This window comes from Rosa chinensis, chromosome 3 (assembly GCF_002994745.2).
Source record: "Rosa chinensis cultivar Old Blush chromosome 3, RchiOBHm-V2, whole genome shotgun sequence".
Lineage (NCBI taxonomy): Eukaryota > Viridiplantae > Streptophyta > Magnoliopsida > Rosales > Rosaceae > Rosa > Rosa chinensis.
In genome coordinates, this window is record NC_037090.1 from 21597017 (window position 1) to 21617771 (window position 20755).

The following is a 20755-nucleotide window of genomic DNA, read 5'->3' on the forward strand; positions in this document are numbered from 1 at the left end:
ATGGTAATTGATAGCTGACCTTTTGCATCCATTTCCATTGTCATATGTAAATAAAGCTAGCTTATAAGTAGAAGGTCTTAGAGAGAGAGAGAGAGAGAGAGAGAGAGAGAGAGAGAGAGGGATGGACATGATGAAATGAGTGAAAGAAAGCCAATATAAAGGAAAGAATGTCATGAAAACTGAATAACTACTGCATATAGTTAAAACAAAATAACTACCAGAAATATAACAGTAGGCAGGAAGCAATAAACGAAAGAACGAGTGAACGACATAACTAAAACTACAACTAATATCTGATAACAATATGTAGCCTACTGAAGAATGATATGTAGGAGATAAAAGTTAAAGGTTTATTACATTTTCCTAATCAAGAAGTGATTATACTTTTTGTTTCATTTGAATTAACCATTTACTAGACAAATCTCATTTACTATATATGTGTATTAGATTTTTAAGAGAAAGCTTCTATTCAGACATCTCAAATTAGCATGTTGACCTTCCTTTTTTTTTTTGTAATATTTAAAATCCTATTTTACTTTCATATTTTTGGTCCAAAAAAAAAAAAAAGAGGCAATATTATTGAGGAAAGAGAAGGAGAGATGTGAAACAGAAAATTTCAACCTGGAGAGTTGAGGACGATGGGGTGTTGACCGGGGTAGGCCAATAATAAGGATTTTATTGGCTATAGGCCTATAGCTATAAGGGCGGGAGATGAATTGATGAAGTAGAAGTAAAGGTAGACGAACGATGAGCCGCTGTTTACCAGTCGGTGGTGCTGTAGTCTACCAGTCGAGCTGCTGCTTGTTGACATATCGCCACTTCTACAGACACCAAGGCTAATAGTAACAACCGCTAATGTTCGCCTGGTCAGTAGCTGGCCAGGGATTATTTGCTCAACTACCGTTCGATTGAAATCGGACTGTTGACAGATATCTAGATTTTTAAGAGATGAGATCTGTCAACCGTCCGATTTCAATTGAACGGTAGTTGAGCAAATAATCTCTGGTCAATAGCTGACCAGAGGAACGGGACTCCACTATAGTAACAACATCAACTACATCTCAAATTTCTAAGAGACCAACTGAATGGTTCAATTAGCTATCAACTCTAGATTCACCAATTGAGTGATGACCACCGTGTCTCCTTAATTTATTGAGTCAAACCCCTCAAGATTCAAACATTCTCACAATGCATATGTACCAAATGAGTTTCACTACTAGAAAAAGTAACTATAACACACATATGAGAATCGGTGTGAATTCTTAGCATTACATATAGAATTATGTGTGAACTTGTCTATTCACACCGTACAACGGAATAATAGTTTGTGTGCATTGCGAGCGTTATCAATAGTACTTGCACACAAATTTGTTTATCCGTGTGAGTATATTTAGAGGGTCCAACTCGAAGTGGAACTGCTCTTCTATCCCATCACTAATTAATTTGAATATATCAAATTTAATGTATTTGTTTTAGGGAAACGAGAATTGAGAGATAATCGCTGTGTATTCTCATTGATAATAGGGGCCTCTTTATATAGAGGATTACAATGCATAGAATCTCAATCATACAAGGAAAGTAATTCTACATTGAATAGGATTCTAGATCCTTCTAATTAAATCCTATTACCACTAGGTCAAGTAACCTAGAGTTTGGGCTAAACACAAATTAGGTTTTCCTTGAACACTCCCCCTTGTGTTGCCCAAACGCGGTGCTTCTCTCGTTGCCTCGTTAAAAACCTTGCCGAGTAACAAAAACCCAGTGGGACAAAAATAACCTCGGTCGAAGGAGAAAAAGAGCACAACACACCCTTCACGATTCGAGACGAACATGTAGACATCTCCCCCTGATGTCTGCGCCTCCCCCTGATGACTACGATCATGGGAGTTCAGATAATTTCCGCAAGCCAATTCTTGCCACATGTTTCTCGAATGTGGAGTTGGGCAATGACTTAGTAGACAAGTCTGCCACATTATCCTCATATCGAACCTGGTTCACTTTGATCTTGAGGAACTTCTGTTGTTGCTGATTATGTTTGGTGTTATCGCTTTTGATGTAGCCTTGCCTCATTTGTTCAAAATAAGTAGCATTATCCTAAACGCTCGTAGGCTCATCTGTGGTAGACTTCAAACCACAATTGTTCGAACATGCGTAATTATGAATCCAATCCATATCCATTCACGAACCACTTCATGAAGAGCAATGATCTCTGCATTATTCGAAGATATAGCGACGATCTATTCTGTAGACCTCCAAGATATCATGCTCTTTTCCCATGGTGAACACATAACCAGTTTAGGAGTGACCTTTATGTGGGTCGGAGAGATACCCAATATCAGCAAAACCTTCCAAAACACATGTCGTTTTGGGATGGGGATAGTGGACGCAGGCCAGTGTTGGCGGCGTACCTGGTGTGTGATGGGTCTGAATCCATCATCTCTTTGTAGGGATAGAACAAGCCCATATCACTCATACATCTCAAGTATCGAAAGATATCTTTTACACCAATCCAATGGCGTCGCGTTGGCGCAGAGCTATATCTAGCTAACAAGTTCACAACATATAAGATGTCCGGTTTTGTGCTTTGGGATAAGTATAATAATGCGCCTATTGTACTAAGTAAGGCACTTCTGCCTCTAGCACATCTTCGTCATCATCCTTTCGACGAAGAGGATCATTTTCAGGATCAAGACTACAGACGATTATGGGGGTGCTTGAAGGCTTGACCTTGTCAAAATGCCTAAGCATCTATCGACACGATGCTCAAGTTCTAAACCAAGACATAATCGTGTTCTCCCAAAATCCTTCATCTCAAACTACGGATTTCAAGTGTTCAGCGGTTTCCCTTAACTCTTTAAAGGCTTCTAATAGAGATCATGTCCAACATAAACCGCGATAGAATCCGAAACTTGTCATAGAAACGCGTGGGCATATCCCTTCCTAATCAAGTAGTCACTTTAGTGAGCGTTTCCACCTTATTGTAAACGCGCTCCGTGGTCTAGAATCTCTTGACCTGGGTAAATGAAGTTCGCCATGAACTTTCATGTATATTCCGTATCTAGATCCCTATAGAGATACATAGTGACCACATTTGTAAGCTGCATGTTCAGTTATTCGGAAACTACCAAACTGAAAAGGTAGTGGAATGCAATGACATCCATTACGAGAGAATATGTCTCATCGTAGTCGATTCCAGGGCATTTTGTGAGAAGCCTTACGCCATAAGGCGAGATTACCATCTCTTTTTTTCACTACGCTTTCTAACGAAGACCCATTAGTCAATAGGTTCTATGTTCGGAGGTGTTGGCATCTCTAGCTCAAAAACCTTCCTCTTCGTTAGAGAATCCATCTTAACCTGGATCGCATCTTTCTATTTAGGCCAAAACTCTCTACGTTGACATTCATTCATCAACGGAGCGTGGTTCGATATCATTGGACTCAACAAACTCATGCGCAATGAAATGCGCAACTACATCATCAATTATGATGGAGTTTCCATCCCACGTCTCATGTACACTAGTGTAAGTTTCATAGAGCTCTATATTCTCAGGAATAGGTTCTAACGTTGAGGCGTCCCCCAACGATAAACATAACCCGGAAGATTCTCATAAGACGGATTTTGAGTCTTGATGATCAAAGGATTGAAATGTGCCAAAGTATCATTCGAACTCACGGGCCTCCTACACATCCTACCTGGGGCCATGGCCTGTAACGCCAGAGTGCCACTCTCTTTGGCGTTGGCACCATGCCTACCTCCGTGTAGGGTGGCGCTATGTCCTCTCGTAGGGACGTACTTCCTTGCAGGCATGTTTGCAGCATATTTGTGTGATCTCGTCGCTTTAATAGGGATCAAGATGAGACATAGTGGGGACAGACCACGACAATTCCTGTCGTTCCTGTTGAACATCTGTGTTCTTATCTCCCCCGAACGATGGGAAGACTATTTCATCAAAGTGACATCCGCAAATCTAGCAGTAAGGAGATCGCCTTGCAAGGGCATTAAGTGGCGAACGATTGTTGGAGTCTCAAATCCAACTGAGTTTCCCAATCGTCTGTAAGGACCTATCATAGTGCGCTGTGGCAGCGCAATGGGCACATAAATGGCTCACTCAAATGTGCGTAAGTACAAAATAGTTGTACCCAGTCACTAGCTGTAACGCAAGGGTACATTGAGTGGCGGTAGGTCGTAGACGAATTAGCATAGCTGCATGCGATATTGCATCACCTCAAGCGGATATAAGGAGAATGGTGCGCATTACCAATGTCCAGACTATCATCGTAGTCGTTTCCGCAAGACCAATTGGAGTGTACATGGGAATATGATGTCCAACATCAATCCCAATGCAATAACCATCGAAAGTCTTCGATGTAAACTCTCTAGCATAATCGAATCCAATTGACTGAATATGATGATTTGGGGAGTGAGCCCGTTGTCATATGATATGTGCTAGGAGTGTAGCATAAGCAGCATTACAAGTGAACAATGGCACGACACGTGACCAGCGTGTTTGCGTGTCAACTAACATCATGAGATATTTAAACGTCCGCAAGTTGGTTGAATCAGTCCATAGAATCCCCATGGATTTGATGTAAGAACGTAATGAGTATTTTCATATCCTTTGCGTAGGACGATCTCAGTCCTCATTTCCCGAATGAACTGGCTTTGCAAAATGAGCAACAGGCCTTAGAAGCAACCAATGAGGATTTTGATTGGGCCTGAGCGTCTGTAGCGCTATTAGAAGCAAAATGTGTGACTACATCTCCCATCATGGCGTTGGAGCCATGGAAATTAGCATGTATGGCATCATGGCCACAAGGAGGAACAACCATGGTGTTATGCTCATGGTTGGCGCCTTTTATGGCATCATCAGATTCTTGCTTCGTTTTGCTCAAAATGATGGATGTCCGAGTGAAGTCTTTAGTAGACAGATCATCATATCATGACCAGGATGACCTATCCTGTCGTGACAAAGCCAATATGTGTCTAAATCGAAGAGATCTTCTCTCATAACTTTATTGGATTTAATAGCTCGAATAGTGACATAGAGTCCACTAGAGAGACACATAAACTTCTCTAAGATGCGCCTTTGTTCGCAATCGTTAGAGGTATTCGCAAAGGAACTCATCTCCGTTCTACATGCATTTTCGCATGGAATTCGTTGGCTATTCATAGGGTATGATTTGCCCTAAGAGCATAGAGAGTTTCTGTGACAGTTGTAATCAAGGTGCCATTTGGCAAGTGGAACTTGGGCTATTCCATGTCCTTGAATTAATACTGATAGCCCAGCCATCGTAGTCACAAAGTCATATGCTCAGAATCAAAATGGAGTCATAATGAAAAGAACTCAAAATTTTATTCATAAGCCAACAGAGTACATCATTGTCTCTTAACCATTAGGAGAATCTAATCCAAATGCTAGCTAATGCAAAACAATGGTAGTCGTCTAACTTCTTTCGGTAATTCCAAAATAAATGTGACCAGGTGGGTAGAGAGATGTCGGTGGAGCAAGGCTCGCTTAAGTACCACTAATCTCAAAACCTTCGTAGACATCACACTTACTTTGGGTAAGCCTACTTTGAAGAAAGACTAAACCATTGGCATTTACTACAAAGTATATGGCAATTGCCTATTACATCTCTTGGAAAAATAAAGACTTAAACAGAATTGGCGATCTATTGATCCCAGCCAGATTTGTAGTCTCCAACCCTTCACTTTAGATCATCTTCTTGATCTTCTTGTTCCATATAGTGAGCTTCTCTTGCTTCACAATATGCTTTGTAGGCGGTGACAAGTTCTTTACGAGCTCTACAAATGTGTGTCTAATGATTAGACACTCCACATCGAGAACATACATCTCTTTGCTCAAACTCTATTGATTGAGGAGCTTTGAAAGCGTCATTTAGATGGCTCTTAGTGTTGGTGGCGCCACCAACATGGCCAGAGGCGTTGCCTCCCTCTCTCTTTCCAAGTTTACCTCTTCGGTTCCGTGTTCGCCTATTTTGGCGGTTACCTTCCCAAGTAGAGCGATTATATGGATCAGAATGTCCAGAAGTTTACCTAATATTAGGGTTTCGCTCTTGGCACCCTCTCTTAGAGGTGCGACTATAATTGAATTCCAGAATATGCTCTGTTTCCACGGATCTCGAATTATAGTTCTTCACAAGGATATTGTCATGCTTTTCAGCGACATTCATAGCTCTAATGAGCTCATGAAACCTTGTGATCCATCTTGCATTAACATCGATTCGATAGTTCTTAGCAACCATCAATACAGAAACGGGGAAGGTAGAGAGAATCTTCTCAATCAACATTGCATCTGTGATCTCTTTAGCACAGAATTCCATTAAGGATTTAATGCGAAGTGCTTCTGAGTTATAGTCAAGAACTGACTTGAAATCACAGAAGCGGAGGCTATGCCATCTCACTTCTAGGTCAGGAAGCAAGGAGTCACGGACGTTGCCAAATCTTTCTTCGAGTGAGACCCACAGCCTTCTGGGGTCTTCATCATTCATACACTCGTACTGGAGCGAATCATCCATATGACGAGTCATTATGATGATGGCTTTCGCCTTATTTGCCTCTAAGGCTGCTCTATTTTCTTCCAAAGCTTGAGCTTGCTCAACAGTTATCACATCCTGGCTAGGCTCGAGAATCATATCCAGGATTCCATCAGCCTTGAGATGCTGGCGGATATCACGAACCCACTTGTGATATCCAGAGCCAGTTGTTCCCAATGGAGCAAAGTCCAATTTGTTCAGGTTACTCATCCTGAAAGAGAACAAGAAATTAGGGTTAGTTTCGGAGCGAAATAGGCTACCACGAAAACATATGAAATTTCTGAGCGTAATCGCTTCCAAGAAATTAGGAATTTCCGAGCGTAGTCGCTTCCAAGAAATTCAATTCCAAGAGATATTGGATTAGATCGAAACAATGATGTAAGTGGTCGATCATAAATTCTCTACAAACTCTAAGTTTGGAGATCTCAACAAGCTCTAAGCTTGGAGTGAGCACGAACCCCCACAGTTCGGCTTAATTTGGTCTCCCCTATAATGAAGAAAAGGGGGTAGAAGAAGGGAGGTTGCAAGTCCCTGAGAAAAAGAAGCGAAAAATAATATAAAAAAAACTTCAAAAACGGGAACTTTTAGTAAACCATACCTCTTAGGATTGCAGAGCGTATTCGATCCTTATTGTAGGATTGCAGACGAGCTTCAGTCCTAGGCGAATCAAACTTGTTGAAATTCGGAACAAATTCGCTTCTGAACAGCTCCCACTCCGATTGATGTACAGGTCTCAAAACGACTCCAATAGGTCTTAAATTTGGAGGTTAGATAGAAAAGACAGACTTGAACAACTTTTATGAAGTAAGAATTTTGATCTGAGGTTCTGAACTAGGCGTTTCGGGGCTTGCAAGCTGACTGATATGCACAGGAACGAGCATGCTGAATAGCTCCCACCTCGAATGGTGTACATGTCTCAAAACGACTCCAATAGGGCTGAAATTTAGAGGTAAAATAGAAGAGACATAGATGAACAACTTTGATGAAAAAAGTATTTTCATCAGAGGTTCCGAACAAGACGTTTCAACGCGTGAAAGCAGACTGACCTGCACAGAAACGAGCGTGCTGCTGTGTTGCAGGGGGCAGCAGGCGTGCGGCAATGCTGCAGGGGCAGTAGGCGGCACACGGGTGCGCAAGGGCTGCAGGGGCAGCATAGGGCATAGCTAACAAGGGCTAGGAGCTTGCGGCAGTTTTGGTGAGAAGAGTTTTCGGGTTTTTTTGTTTTTAGGGCTAGGGTTAGGGCTCATGCTGATAACGTGTTTTAGGGAAATGAGAATTGAGAGATAATCGCTGTGTATTCTCATTGATAATAGGGGCCTCTTTATATAGAGGATTACAATACATAGAATCTCAATCACACAAGGAAAGTAATTCTACATTGAATAGGATTCTAGATCCTTCTAATTAAATCCTATTACCACTAGGTCAAGTAACCTAGAGTTTGGGCTAAACATAAATTAGGTTTTCCTTGAACAGTATTAGAATTAAATTCGTAATTTTTATTTTTATTCTTTTGGGACAAGAATATGTGATATTTATTTTTAAATTTCTCATTTTAATATAATTATAGTCATATATAGTTTCTTCATGTTATATCTTCATGGTGATTCTGTAGATCTTGAAGGAACAATCTCGAGATCCAATTTTGTGGCATATGTCAAAATTGAGTCTTTGTTTGCATGTTATGATTTCCTACAAGAAAATAACAGCAAGATTAGCAAATCGATATAAGGTCAATGCAAATTGATGTGTTCATGTCTTTGTTAGCATGTTATAATTTCCTTCATGATTTTTTCTTAAAAAATTTGAAGAAAAAATCATAAAGGCAATAGAGAGATAGAGAGAGAGGGCGAGGGAGGGAGGGAGAGAGGGGGAGAGAGAGGGAGAGAGAGAGTGTGTGTGTGGGGAAATTGGGCCATTTTTATTGATGGTCTCTAAAGATATAGGCAATCTCTTTGGGGGCCTTTCTTCACGCTCGGGGTTCGACCTAATGTTTCTTGTTATTAAAGAAACAAGAAAATTACTTTGTTGAGGGTCAATAAAATTACTTTGTTGACCCTTAATAAATTTTTTGTTTAATTGAGGGTAGATAAAAGTTTCAGTGTCCAGAATCCAAAAAAAACTTCAAAGTTAGGTTCTCTCTCTCTCTCTCTTCCTGAAAATCCCATAATCTACAACACGTCAAAGAGCACCTCCTCCACCTCCTCCAGGTGGTGCTGCATCCCTCCGCTGCAAAGACGCTGTCGTTTTTCAAAACATGCAAGTCCCTCACCCCACTCTCATTTTCAAACTCCAGAGGCATAGGCTGCGACTTCAACTTAGTCTTGTTGTCTGGAGAGATTCGCAACCTCGTCTCACTGCTGGGAGAGATCTCCGGCGACCTCTCTCTCTGATGCCGTACAGTGACAAAGGGAGAGAGGGCAAAACAGTCATAAAAATAAACAAAGAACATTGAAAAAGGGGGGAAAAAGAAAATGAAAAATAGAGACTTATTGAGAAAATTCTATGTAAGTACAACTCAGGAGGAACAAATGTGGAAGAATTAGTCTTTTGAGACATTATGCTTTTAAGGGTGGAACTCTAATGAGGACCATTAAAATTAAGACTTCATGAGGACTTTCTAATCAACGGTTGTGAGATCCACATTTCAATAACATTTTGGCAAATCAACCGTTAAATGTTTAAATATTCATCAGTAGATCATTTCTCCAAATTTTCAACCAAATTAAAATTGTTAAGGCATTCATAATTGTGATTTATCATTTATGAGCATGAAAGATTCAAGTTTGACAGATTTGGTTTGTCAATTGATTTGATCTAATTCGGTACCTTAACAATTAGCAATTTGGATTCAGAAATGATCTACACATGCATACCTTAACATCTAACGGTTGATTTGCCAAAATGTAATCGAAAATTGAGTTTCACAATCGTTAATTAGAAAGTCCTCATGAAGTCCTCATTTTAAAAGTCCTTTTTTTTTTTTTTTTTTTGAAGTAATGATGATTTCATTCATAAAGAGCGCATGTCAAGAAGGCCATTACATACCCACCCGTTGACACATAATAATGACCAGAACAAGGCTTCGTGGAGGAGCCACAGTGGTACAGAGGATAGACCAACTATATTTGAACTTATCGCTCACTTAAAAAGAAGTGAGCCTATAACTACGAAGACTTTATAGCAAATAGGCACACTACAGACACAAAAGTGCATAGTTCCTTAAACAATCAAGGAATTATTAAAAAGTAAAAAATTAACCATTAGAAAAGCTTAAGAGGGCAGACCATAGGAAAGTCACCATCTCTAGCCCAATAAGCATGGTCACACCCAAGCCCAGTACCCATCTCCTTTACACGACAATTGCACGCACAGCCGCCTTATCACTTCGGATCGATCAAGGCAGCCACGACTATGCCGGTCCAACCACGCCGCCACGCCTGCGCCGCACGATCCACATCGCCTCACCCGCCGCATGATTTGCACCGTCATGCTCATTGTCATCACGACCTGCTAGACCCAATTCCCATCGCCGATGAGTCTTGGATACCGGCGACGAAGCTCCACCACCGTACACCACAGCCACCGCGCTTCAGAGGTTCGATGCCCAGAACTCTGCCTCAACCACCATGCCAAAAGGTAGAGCAGTAACCCTCCCACAAAACCTGTCGAGCAATAGCCTCAAGAGAAAGCCCTGTCCAGCTGCACTCACCTCACCTCGACACTGCCTCGGGTGGGAGTCGCCGGACAAGACGCAGAGATGGAAAAACGGAGAAACCCTCTAGGAATAATGGAATATATGATGTTTTTTGAAAGTCCTCATTAAAACCTCTCCCATACTTTTAATTTACATATGATAAATTTGGTATTTTATTCATTATGTGAATATTTTTATGTTAACTTATTTTTAAATTATTTAATTATTCAACACTATTATTGAGAGTACCCACTATTACAGCTAAAGCAAGTAGGAAAAGACGTGTAAATATTTTTAATATTTGAAGGGTATCACAATAAATAACAAAATACTTATACAACTTTTTTTTAAAAAAAATTGATAATTGCTCCATCTATAGATACGGGCCGGGCCCGTATGTATATTGCTAGGCCTGGGACCGAACCCAAATTTTTTGGGTCAAACCCAAATCGTGTTATCCATAAAATTCGGACTGAAATTTTGTAGGCCAGTTTTCCGGTTTTCGTGCCCAAGCACGCCTTAAAAAATTTAAAAAATAAAAATAAAATTGAACATTAGCTGGCCACCCCGATCTTCCTCGCCCAGAACAGCTTCGCTTGCTTTGCTCTCGACCTCGAATCCTACAGCCCCAAAGCGTTCGTCTTAGTCATCTAAGACGACCTCATTTTCTTCAATTTCGTCAAGCAAAAACCCCAAGGCTAAACTCTACACTCATCGGTGATTTGCAAAAGGGATCAATATGGTCATAAGATTTTGTTTTAGGCCCTTCATGTACATGGAAATCAGCAAAACTGAAACAAATGTAAAGTTGCTGGGGGAATGCAGCAAGGCTTAATTTTGATTTATCAGAAGAACAAAGCTTCCTCCCAGTTAAATGTGCATTAGTTTACATAAACTTGGCCCATTGCAAAATACTTTATTTGATTGTCGCAAGGATAGAAACCATGTTCTCAAGTCTCAACTACCAAAATATTATTGGCTCCATCCAATTATATATATACTAAAGCCCCTAGAGCTAGCACTGTTCATAGCACTATTTAACTGCAAGGGCGGTTTTGCCCCTTTTTTCCGGTAATTTACGATTTGCCATTGAAGATCTATCTTTTTCTAAAGGGCGGTGTTTGGGCTTATTAGTTGGCCATTGCAGGGATTTTTTTTTTTTTTTTTCCGCGCGATAGAAGAGTTCTGGTTAGACCAAAAACAAAATGAAGAAAAAGAAAAAAAGTGATTGTCGTGTTTAAGCAGAAAGCGAGAGAAAGGTGCCTGGTTTTGTTTTGATAAGATCGACTTTGTAGCTTGAGTGGGTGCAGGTTCGTAAGTTTTCTCCTTTCTGCTGCTATTGCGTTTGTTAGTTTTTGTGTGGTTTGGCTTTTGATTGGGTCTTTTATTGTCGGCGGTTTTGAATTTTTATGGGTTTTTGATTGGGTCTTTTGCTGTGAGGAAGAAGAAGACCTGCACTAGCTGCTATATCCTTTCAGTATATAGGCGAATCGAGCTTCATCTTCGCTGTTCTGTGTGATCAAATTTTGCCATCGACGTCAACCTTGGTGGGATTTTAATTAGGTACCAACAACACAATCAGTTTCTTGAATTGGTTATTTATTTATTTTTGTTGTTTCAGTTTTGTAGCTATTATAATCAATGTTGTTTCCTTTTGTTTTGTATTCAGTGCTTTGTGTTTTGAGTGGTTTGAGTTTATGACGGGAAGATTGGTTTGAAAACAAATAGAGTAGATGTGTTATTTGATTGTAGTAATTTTTGTTTAATTGATTAGCTGAAAATTGTCTTTGATTCCTACTTCCGAATATGTGTGATCATCTGTTGACCATAAAGATCCAATATTGCCTTGCGTGTTTTGATGGCTTCATAGGTTTTGTTTCTCCTAATTAGTTTGAGTCATTATATATGACTTTGACTAACATGGGAAATGGGCAAGAGAAAATTAAACAACTCCCATCTCAAAATCTCATCTCCATAGATTTGATCTATCTTTGGCAATGGTGCTTATTCTTTATAACACATATGTCAGTAGCCAAAAGAAGCATTGGCTTTGAGGTCTAGAATAGAATTTCATTCATAGTTGAAGGGTTCTGGGTTGAATAGAATTTCATTCATAGCTGAAGGGACGTTCTATTACAGTAACATATAGTAATTGTCTTTCTCCTTTCTTTTTATAATCAATCGATCATCGAGTAGAGAAGTATGTATCATGTACTGCAAGAGATATTTCATGGTGTTTGAAAGAAAAATAATGTAAACCCTATTCATGGTGTTTGAGCCAAATTCAGATGTGAAGGAAGTATGAGTTTTAAAATTGAAGCTGAAGCAGCAGAGGATAAGGGGTCAAGGCACATCATGATAATTGGTTTTGTTTATTATGCTCACTGTTTAGGTCTGATGTAGTATTGTGAATGAAGTATTGTTGGGAGGTGTTTCGTAAAGTTTCGAAATTTGAATGTTAAGGTGTGCAGATTTTGCAATTCATGATGAGCTTGGAGGTTGATTAGCTGCAGAATATGCTAAGAAGGGTTTGCATACATGTGAGTTGCATTACCATGTGAGTTGGTTTGTTTACTCGGTTTGATTTCATGTATATACTAGGCAGTTAATAGCTTATATTGAAATAATCATGATTTGATGAAAATTAATAGGTAGTAAGATTTGATTTGAGTAGTAAGTCTCATGTAGGAATGATGTAACTATCTTCCGCATGCACATTAGTAGATAACGGATCAATTTTCTTGATATCTTACTTACTGCATTCCTGCAATCTGTTCGAGTCTAATTGGATTCTGTGGTGCTGCAGTTGATTGAGAAAGCTGTCGAGAAAGCCATTCTGCATGGTACAAATTTATTATGCAATTCTGCAACTTTGCAAGATGTGTCTTTTTATTCTATACTTCATATATTTTGGATTGCTTCTTAGTAGGTGAATGTATTTGAGTTTTGATTACAAGGGCTATGGCTGGTTGCTTCTTATGAATTAGCAAGTCTAAAGCATTTTTTAGTGGATAAATAAGTGGATGGTGCACTTCAGCAACTCAGGTAATTGTCTCTCTAATTTCCAACTTTGGCACCTCACTATATAAACTTTTGGTAACAAGTCAAATAATTCTCTATATGTTTCTATATGTTACCAGCTTCAACATTTTTCGATAGCTTCTGCAATGACCATAAAATTCCTACAAGATCTACAGAGATTGGAAGCAGGAAAAAGAGTACATCAACACAATTAATGATCTGTGATTGTAGTTACAGTTGCCACTGATTTTGGAGTGAAACCTACTTTTGCTCTTTGGGTTTAACATAAACATACTACCACGCCTACTACGTAACATTAAAAGATCAATTGTATTACAACTTTAACTATCATATAACAATGATTCCCGCAGCAAAGCGCGGGCTTACTTTCTAGTAATCCCTAAAGACCATCAAAAACTTTGGAAATTGCAATGTGATCATGCAAAGTAGTTGATTTTTTTTTATTCTAGATATACTACCCAAACAGTAGTGCAAATAACAAAAAGATTACCTGATTGAATTAAGTTGGCAAAAAGGTTACCTTGCTTTGTCTCTCAATCTGGATCTGGATTTGGATTCCGAACTCGACCCAGATCGAGGCAACCCTAAACTGCGGCATCGGAACACCGCGAGTATGAACAACTTCGACAAGAAGAGCGGGATGATGTACTTGGGGGTACAGCTCACCATGGAGGTTTCGGAGGATGAAAGACAGTTTCTGAGTCTCTGAGAAGTGAAGAAAAGTAGGGGTGTAAATGAGCCGAGCCGGAGCGAATACCAAGGTGATCATGTTCGGCTCATTTATTTTTTATCGAGCTCGAGCCGGGCTAAAGCTTGATTTTTTTTTTCCATGCTCAAGCTCGGCTCGGCTTGAATATTTTTCTTAGGCCCGAGCTAGGCTCGGCTCGGCTTGATTTATTGGACGAGCTCGAGCTTGAATAGGCTCGGCTTGGCTCATTTGACTTTAAATTTAAAAAATAAAAAAGATAGAAAAAAATTTAAATTAATAATCCAAATTTGATGTCTGACCATCATACAAATCCCTTTTATTGTCTAGAATAAACTCAAAATGATGAATCCAACTCAAAATTGCACTTAAACTAATTAAATAAGAATGGGGCCAACTCAGATTCTCTTTCAATTGAAAATGAATGTAATAAAAAGAATTGAAGAATTGAGATTAGAATAATTATATTTTTATAGTATAAATTTCATTAGTCGAGATTTAACAAACGAGCCGAGTTTTAACAAGCTCGAGCTACTCATGGAAAATACGAGCTACTCACGAGCTAGACGAGCCGAATATATCCTTGCTCAAGCTCGGCTCGTTTTTTGGCCGAGCTTAATATTGAGCTCAAGCTCGGCTCATTTATCTTACGAACACGAGCCGAACGAGCTAAAATCGAGCCGAATACGAGTCGAACACGAGCTGTATCGAGCCTACTTACAGCCCTAAAGAAAAGAGAAGGACTCATCCCCAAAACAAAACAAAAAAAGGAGTCCGAATAAAGGGGTCGCTCATTCAGGCCTAACGGGTTCAACACCAAATTTTTACGGCCTGAGTCCGTAAAAATTTCTAATTTTTTTTTTTTGAAAACCCGGACGGAACCGGCCCAGAGTTTTCGTTCCACTGCAAAGGTATTCCTGTAGGTAGTTGTACTCTTGTAGCTAGACAGCTTCATACCCTCATCTCTAAATAACTTCCCTAGGCATAAAGTATAATATAATATAAAAATAAAACTTAAAACCGCTTTACATTTGCCTAACAGAGAGTAGAGACTCATATTTAAACTGTTCTTGATGGAAGAACGGAGATTAGAGGGAATGTAATGCCAAAACTCTGGAGAGAGTTGAAATTGGCGCCTTATTTCTTTCCCTCCTAAACACGCGCTGACGCGCATGCTTGACATACCTGAACGAAGTTGATGTACTTCACTTAATTCTTTATCCAAATCTGCGAACTTGTAAACAACGTGAATTCAAATCTTAAAAGTTTAAGCCATGGATTCGAACTGATTATAAACGCCTCACCTAGTTTTGCGAATACATTATTCAACACGAAAAACACTAAATTAAAGTTGAAATTAGCATTGTGAAATTCTACGTACCAATAGATTACTACTCATCCAACTCTAAGCTGGTGTTTGTACGAAATTGGCGGGGGATAGTTCTCCGCACGCCGGCTCTTCCGGTCCACTGCTTGATCCTGTCACCGGTTCATCTTCCTCCATCTCACAATCATCAGTGTCTGGAAAAGCAATTGGCCTGATTCTGCAAGGCGCAAGTTCCTTACTAGCATCAGTTGATATCTTTCTTTGTACCAATGCGACTGGTTTTGAAACAGCAATACAAGCAACTTCCTCGGCTTCCATAGTATCTGACTTCATCAATCTCGAAAATTGCATACGGAAGTTCAAATAGGCTTGCTCGTTAGATTTGTCATCCATGTCACTAGATGAATCAAACATATAATGTGTATATCTTGATGGATTCCGTATGTAATCTGGAACTGCTGCAGCCCAACGATCTTTCGATCCTTCATGCTCCTCTTCGTCTCGAAATCGAACACGTTTTTCTACTGTAGATGAGACTAATTGATCATCAATACTCGTCCTCTTCAAAAGCGATTTTATGCCAATTTCAAGTGGGTCTCCAGAGAAACCCTTGAGCAAATTGGGAACCTCATCACTGTCTGTCTCATCGTCGTCGTTTACGTACTCATTCATATCAGGACGATCTACAGAGTCTTCCATTCCAACAGCCAATTTATCGTATCCATCTTCCTCGTCCTCGGAGTCGAGTGTGAGGTCTAAGCCAATAGAGGTTTTAATTTCCCACTGCTCCTCTTCATAATCATCTGGCTTAGTCTTAGGGTTGGCTTTAGACTCGAAAGATTGACCGAACCAACCACGTTCTTCTTCCTGTACTAAGAACTTGTCGTCAAAAAATTCTAGGAGGCCATTCTCCAGCTCGTTACAGAAGTCATCCGTTGAATATGTGTGGTATCGGTGGAGCTCGGATTCGGGTTCAGGGCTCTCATTGTTCCTGTTACATTCCCTTCTATCGATTTTCTCATCTCCAAGGGACCATGAACCAGGTAGAGAGTCGAAGGTCTTGCCTACTCGGAAGCTGAAACTGTCTTGCATAATTTAATTAAGAATTAAGAGAGAACAAATTGATTCTATTGACTTCTGGAGATATCCTCAGATTTTTTTATTTAACTTTTAGATGGATCTCCTCAGATGTATTTATAGAAGAATCAATAATCAGATATAAAAGGGCGTGAACCTACTCCAACCAGGAAGAGGAGCCCTAATTAAATTAGGAATAGAAGCCCTAATCAAAATAGATTAGATAGCTGGCCTAAAAATCAACCTGATACTAACTAAATGTAAATAAAGTGTATCCATTGCCTTCAAACACTGATACCACTTAATAAACTGTGATTATCTCCTTACCCCAAATTTTATTAGTTTTATGTCCAAATATCCAATTTTATCCTCCATAAAAACAAAACCTTTTCTTTTCTTTTTGTATTGAAAGATTCTTTGTAATTAAGCTGCTTCTTATTCAAGCCACTCAGCAAAAATGAAAACCAATTTTTCACACATAATTTCCCTCATTTGGTAGCCGGAATGATTTTTTCTTTTAACAAATTACATATAAGTTATGAGAGTTTCTATTGGGACCTTCAAATCTGCTCAATTGACCTCATTCTATTATGAATTATTAAATTACATATATAACCTACTATAAAATGACTATTAAGGACAATAAATATACCCAAAAAAATTATATTTATTTTATGTAGACTTTCTAATTCAATAATATTAGATTGTATTCCTTATTATTTTCTTTATCTATTTTCATTTTCCAATTTCACTACATACTCATTAAACCATTCATATATATTTAATAAGAATTAAAAATATGATTAAGATCATGTGACATAAAACTGTATGATATATATGTTGAACGGATATTGGTGAGGGAAAACAAAATAAATCCTCTTATGATTTATGACCTAAATCTAAGTCAATCCATTATATTTGCAAAAATAAAAAATAAAAAATAAAAATAATTAATTAATCATGTGGTACAAAAAATACAGAAAAAAATAAGCATTAAAAAAAAAATTTGAGAATAAAAACAAATGATTTCTTCATTTTTTTTTTGCACAGCTAAAATAGAAAGAAAAAAAAAATAGTTCATGGCATTTTTTTATTGATTAGACATTAATTTTTGAAACTCATGTTTGATTAAGAAATGTATATGTAGTTAAGATTTATAGAGTGATTAAATCATTGAAATGACTAAATTTTTTATTTTAAAGATAATAATTTGTTTGTAAATTATATGAGTGAGGTTATTTGAGCAAGTTTAGTGAGGTTTAGTGAATAAATTTAGTATTTGAAAATTTGATAAGAGGTGTAAAAAGCATAGAGGTCAAGTGAGTAAATTTGGAGGTTCTAATAGAAAAACTCATAAGTTATTGACAAAAGATTACTTAACAAATGCATCATTTAAAGATTGAATTAAACATATAAGGACTACATCTTACAAATAAGGACAATATCCTTTCCACTTGCCACATGTCATGGGTTAATTTACTTTTTTACCCTTAACTATTTCTTATGACTTCTAATCCCTTTATAAAGATTAAATTTTACAAACAAGGACAATCTACTATCCACTTGTCATATGTCATCAGTTAATTTATTTTTTTACCCTTAGCTACTTCTTTTGACTTCAAATCCCTTTATACTACTTTTTTTTCTAAGAATAATCGCTTTATTGTTCAAGGAAAACCTAATTTGTGTTTAGCCCAAACTCTAGGTTACTTGACCTAGTGGTAATAGGATTTAATTAGAAGGATCTAGAATCCTATTCAATGTAGAATTACTTTCCTTGTATGATTGAGATTCTATGCATTGTAATCCTCTATATAAAGAGGCCCCTATTATCAATGAGAATACACAGCAAATTCCTCTCAAATTCAGTTTCTCTAAAACACGTTATCAGCACGAAGCCCTAACCCTGAAATAAATAGCCAAACCCTGATTCAAGAAGCTAAAAACCTTGAATCCGAATACAAAACCTTGAAGCCTTTCTTTCCTCCACCTCACACCTTGAAGAACTCTATCCCAGGAGTCCAGAACCGGCCGGAAAACCACCGAACCGGCCACCGGAAGCACTATACAACCAGCGGCAAATATTCCACCGGTTCACCATCTTCCGGACCTCCGATTTCCACCAAATTTTGGTAGCAGAAGCCTCTCAAGTCAAAGATACTGGAACCGGAAGAAAAAGTGAGAAAACCAGCCTAAAAGTGCGTGAACCGGCCGACTAAATATCCTGCAGAAAACCGGCAGAAAAGAAAAGAAAAAAAAAAAGGGAAAGGAAGCCCAGAAGCCCAAGCCCATGGTAGAGGCCCACTGACGCAGGCCCACTTCCACTGCCACATCAGCACTGCCACGTCAGCACACTGACCCACTGCAATGTCAGCAAATGGGGACCCACTGCCACGTCAGCAAACAGGGACCCACTGCCACGACAGCAATAGGGACCACACTGCCACATCAGCGGTCAACGGTCAACTCCGGTCAACTATTTTCCGGCGACTTTTCCTGCAGTTTTCCGGCGACTTTTCCGGCCATTTTCCGGCGACTTCCCAGCACATTTCCGGCGACTTTTCGGGCCATTTTCCGGAAACTTTTTCCGATCAAATTTTCCGGCGACCTATTTCGAGGTATTTTTTACTAAACGTTCCCGTTTTTTTAGAGTTTTTAAATTTAATTTCTCTTCTTTTTCGGGGACTTGCAACCTCCCTTCTTCTACCCCCCTTTCTTCATTATAGGGGAGACCAAATTAAGCCGAACTGTGGGGGTTCGTGCTCACTCCAAGTTTAGAGCTTGTTGAGATCTCCAAACTTAGAGTTTGTAGAGAATTTATGATCAACCACTTACATCATTGTTTCGATCTAATCCAATATCTCTTGGAATCGAATTTCTTGGAAGCGACTACGCTCGGAAATTCCTAATTTCTTGGAAGCGATTACGCTCAGAAATTTCATATGTTTTCGTGGTAGCCTATTTCGCTCCGAAACTAACCCTAATTTCTTGTTCTCTTTCAGGATGAGTAACCTGAACAAATTGGACTTTGCTCCATTGAGAACAATTGGCTCTGGATATCACAGGTGGGTTCGTGATATCCGCCAACATCTCAAGGCTGATGGAATCCTGGATATGATTCTAGAGCCTAGCCAGGACGTGCTAACTGTTGAGCAAGCTCAAGCTTTGAAAGCAAATAGAGCAGCCTTAGAGGCAAATAAGGCAAAAGCCATCATCTTAATGACTCGTCATATGGATGATTCGCTCCAGTACGAGTATATGAATGAAGAAGACCCCAGAAGGCTGTGGGTCTCACTCGAAGAAAGATTTGACAACGTCCGTGACTCCTTGCTTCCTGACCTAGAAGTGAGATGGCATAGCCTCCGCTTCTGTAATTTCAAGTCAGTTCTTGACTATAACTCGGAAGCACTTCGCATTAAATCCTTTATGGAATTCTGTGGTAAAAAGATCACAGATGCGATGTTGATTGAGAAGACTCTCTCTACCTTCCCCGTCTCTGCATTGATGGTTGCTAAGAACTATCGAATCAATGTAAATGCAAGACGAATCACAAGGTTTCATGAGCTCATTGGAGCTATGACTGTCGCTGAAAAGCATGACAATATCCTTGTGAAGAACTATAATTCGAGATCCGTGGAAACAGAACATATTCCGGAATCCAATTATAGTCGCACCTCTAAGAGAGGGCGCCAAGAGCGAAACCCTAATCTTAGGTATACTTCTGGACATTCTGATCCATATAATCGCTCTACTTGGGAAGGTAACCGCCAAAATAGGCGAACACGGAACCGAAAAGGTAAACGTGGAAAGAGAGAGGGAGGAAACGCCTCTGGCCATGTTGGTGGCGCCACCAACACTAAGAGCCATCTAAATGACGCTTTCAAAGCGCCTCAATCAATGGAGTTCGAGCAAAGAGATGTATGTTCTCGATGTGGAGTGTCTGATCATTAGGCACACATTTGTAGAGCTCGTGAAGAACTTGTCACCGCCTACAAAGCATATTGTGAAGCAAGAGAAGCTCACTATGTGGAACAAGAAGATCAAGAAGATGATCTAGAGTGAAGGGTTGAAGACTACAAATCTGGCTGGGATCAATAGATCGCCAATTCTGTTTAAGTCTTTATTTTCCAAGAGATGTAGGCGATTGCCATATTACTTTTTATTGGATTAGATTTTCTTTGATCAAGGAAACAATGATGTACTCCGTTGGCTTATGAATAAAATTTCGAGTGCTTTTCATTATGACTCAATTTTGATTCTGAGCATATGACTTTGTGACTACGATGGCTAGACCATTAATATTAATTCAAGGACATGGAATAGCCCAAGTTCCACTTACCAAATGGCA

The 20755-nt window shown here is 39.2% G+C and overlaps 1 protein-coding gene and 1 long non-coding RNA gene across 7 annotated transcripts; one reads left to right on the forward strand and one right to left on the reverse strand.

Moving 5' to 3' along the window:
* The first annotated feature begins 11416 nt into the window (after positions 1 to 11416).
* LOC121052216 lies at positions 11417 to 13669 on the forward strand. 6 transcript variants are annotated; one of them, XR_005808475.1, is made up of 5 exons: positions 11417 to 11818; positions 12544 to 12812; positions 13062 to 13098; positions 13185 to 13300; positions 13396 to 13669. It is a non-coding gene; the product is annotated as an uncharacterized LOC121052216 (long non-coding RNA). The 6 variants fall into 6 exon arrangements; XR_005808476.1 differs by having other exon boundaries at positions 12544 to 12795; XR_005808480.1 differs by having other exon boundaries at positions 12648 to 12812.
* A 1739-nt stretch (positions 13670 to 15408) lies between these two features.
* LOC112194289 lies at positions 15409 to 16422 on the reverse strand. Its single transcript, XM_024334537.1, has one exon. The coding sequence runs from the start codon at positions 16420 to 16422 to the stop codon at positions 15409 to 15411; it is 1014 nt and encodes a 337-aa protein (XP_024190305.1).
* Positions 16423 to 20755: the final 4333 nt, after the last annotated feature.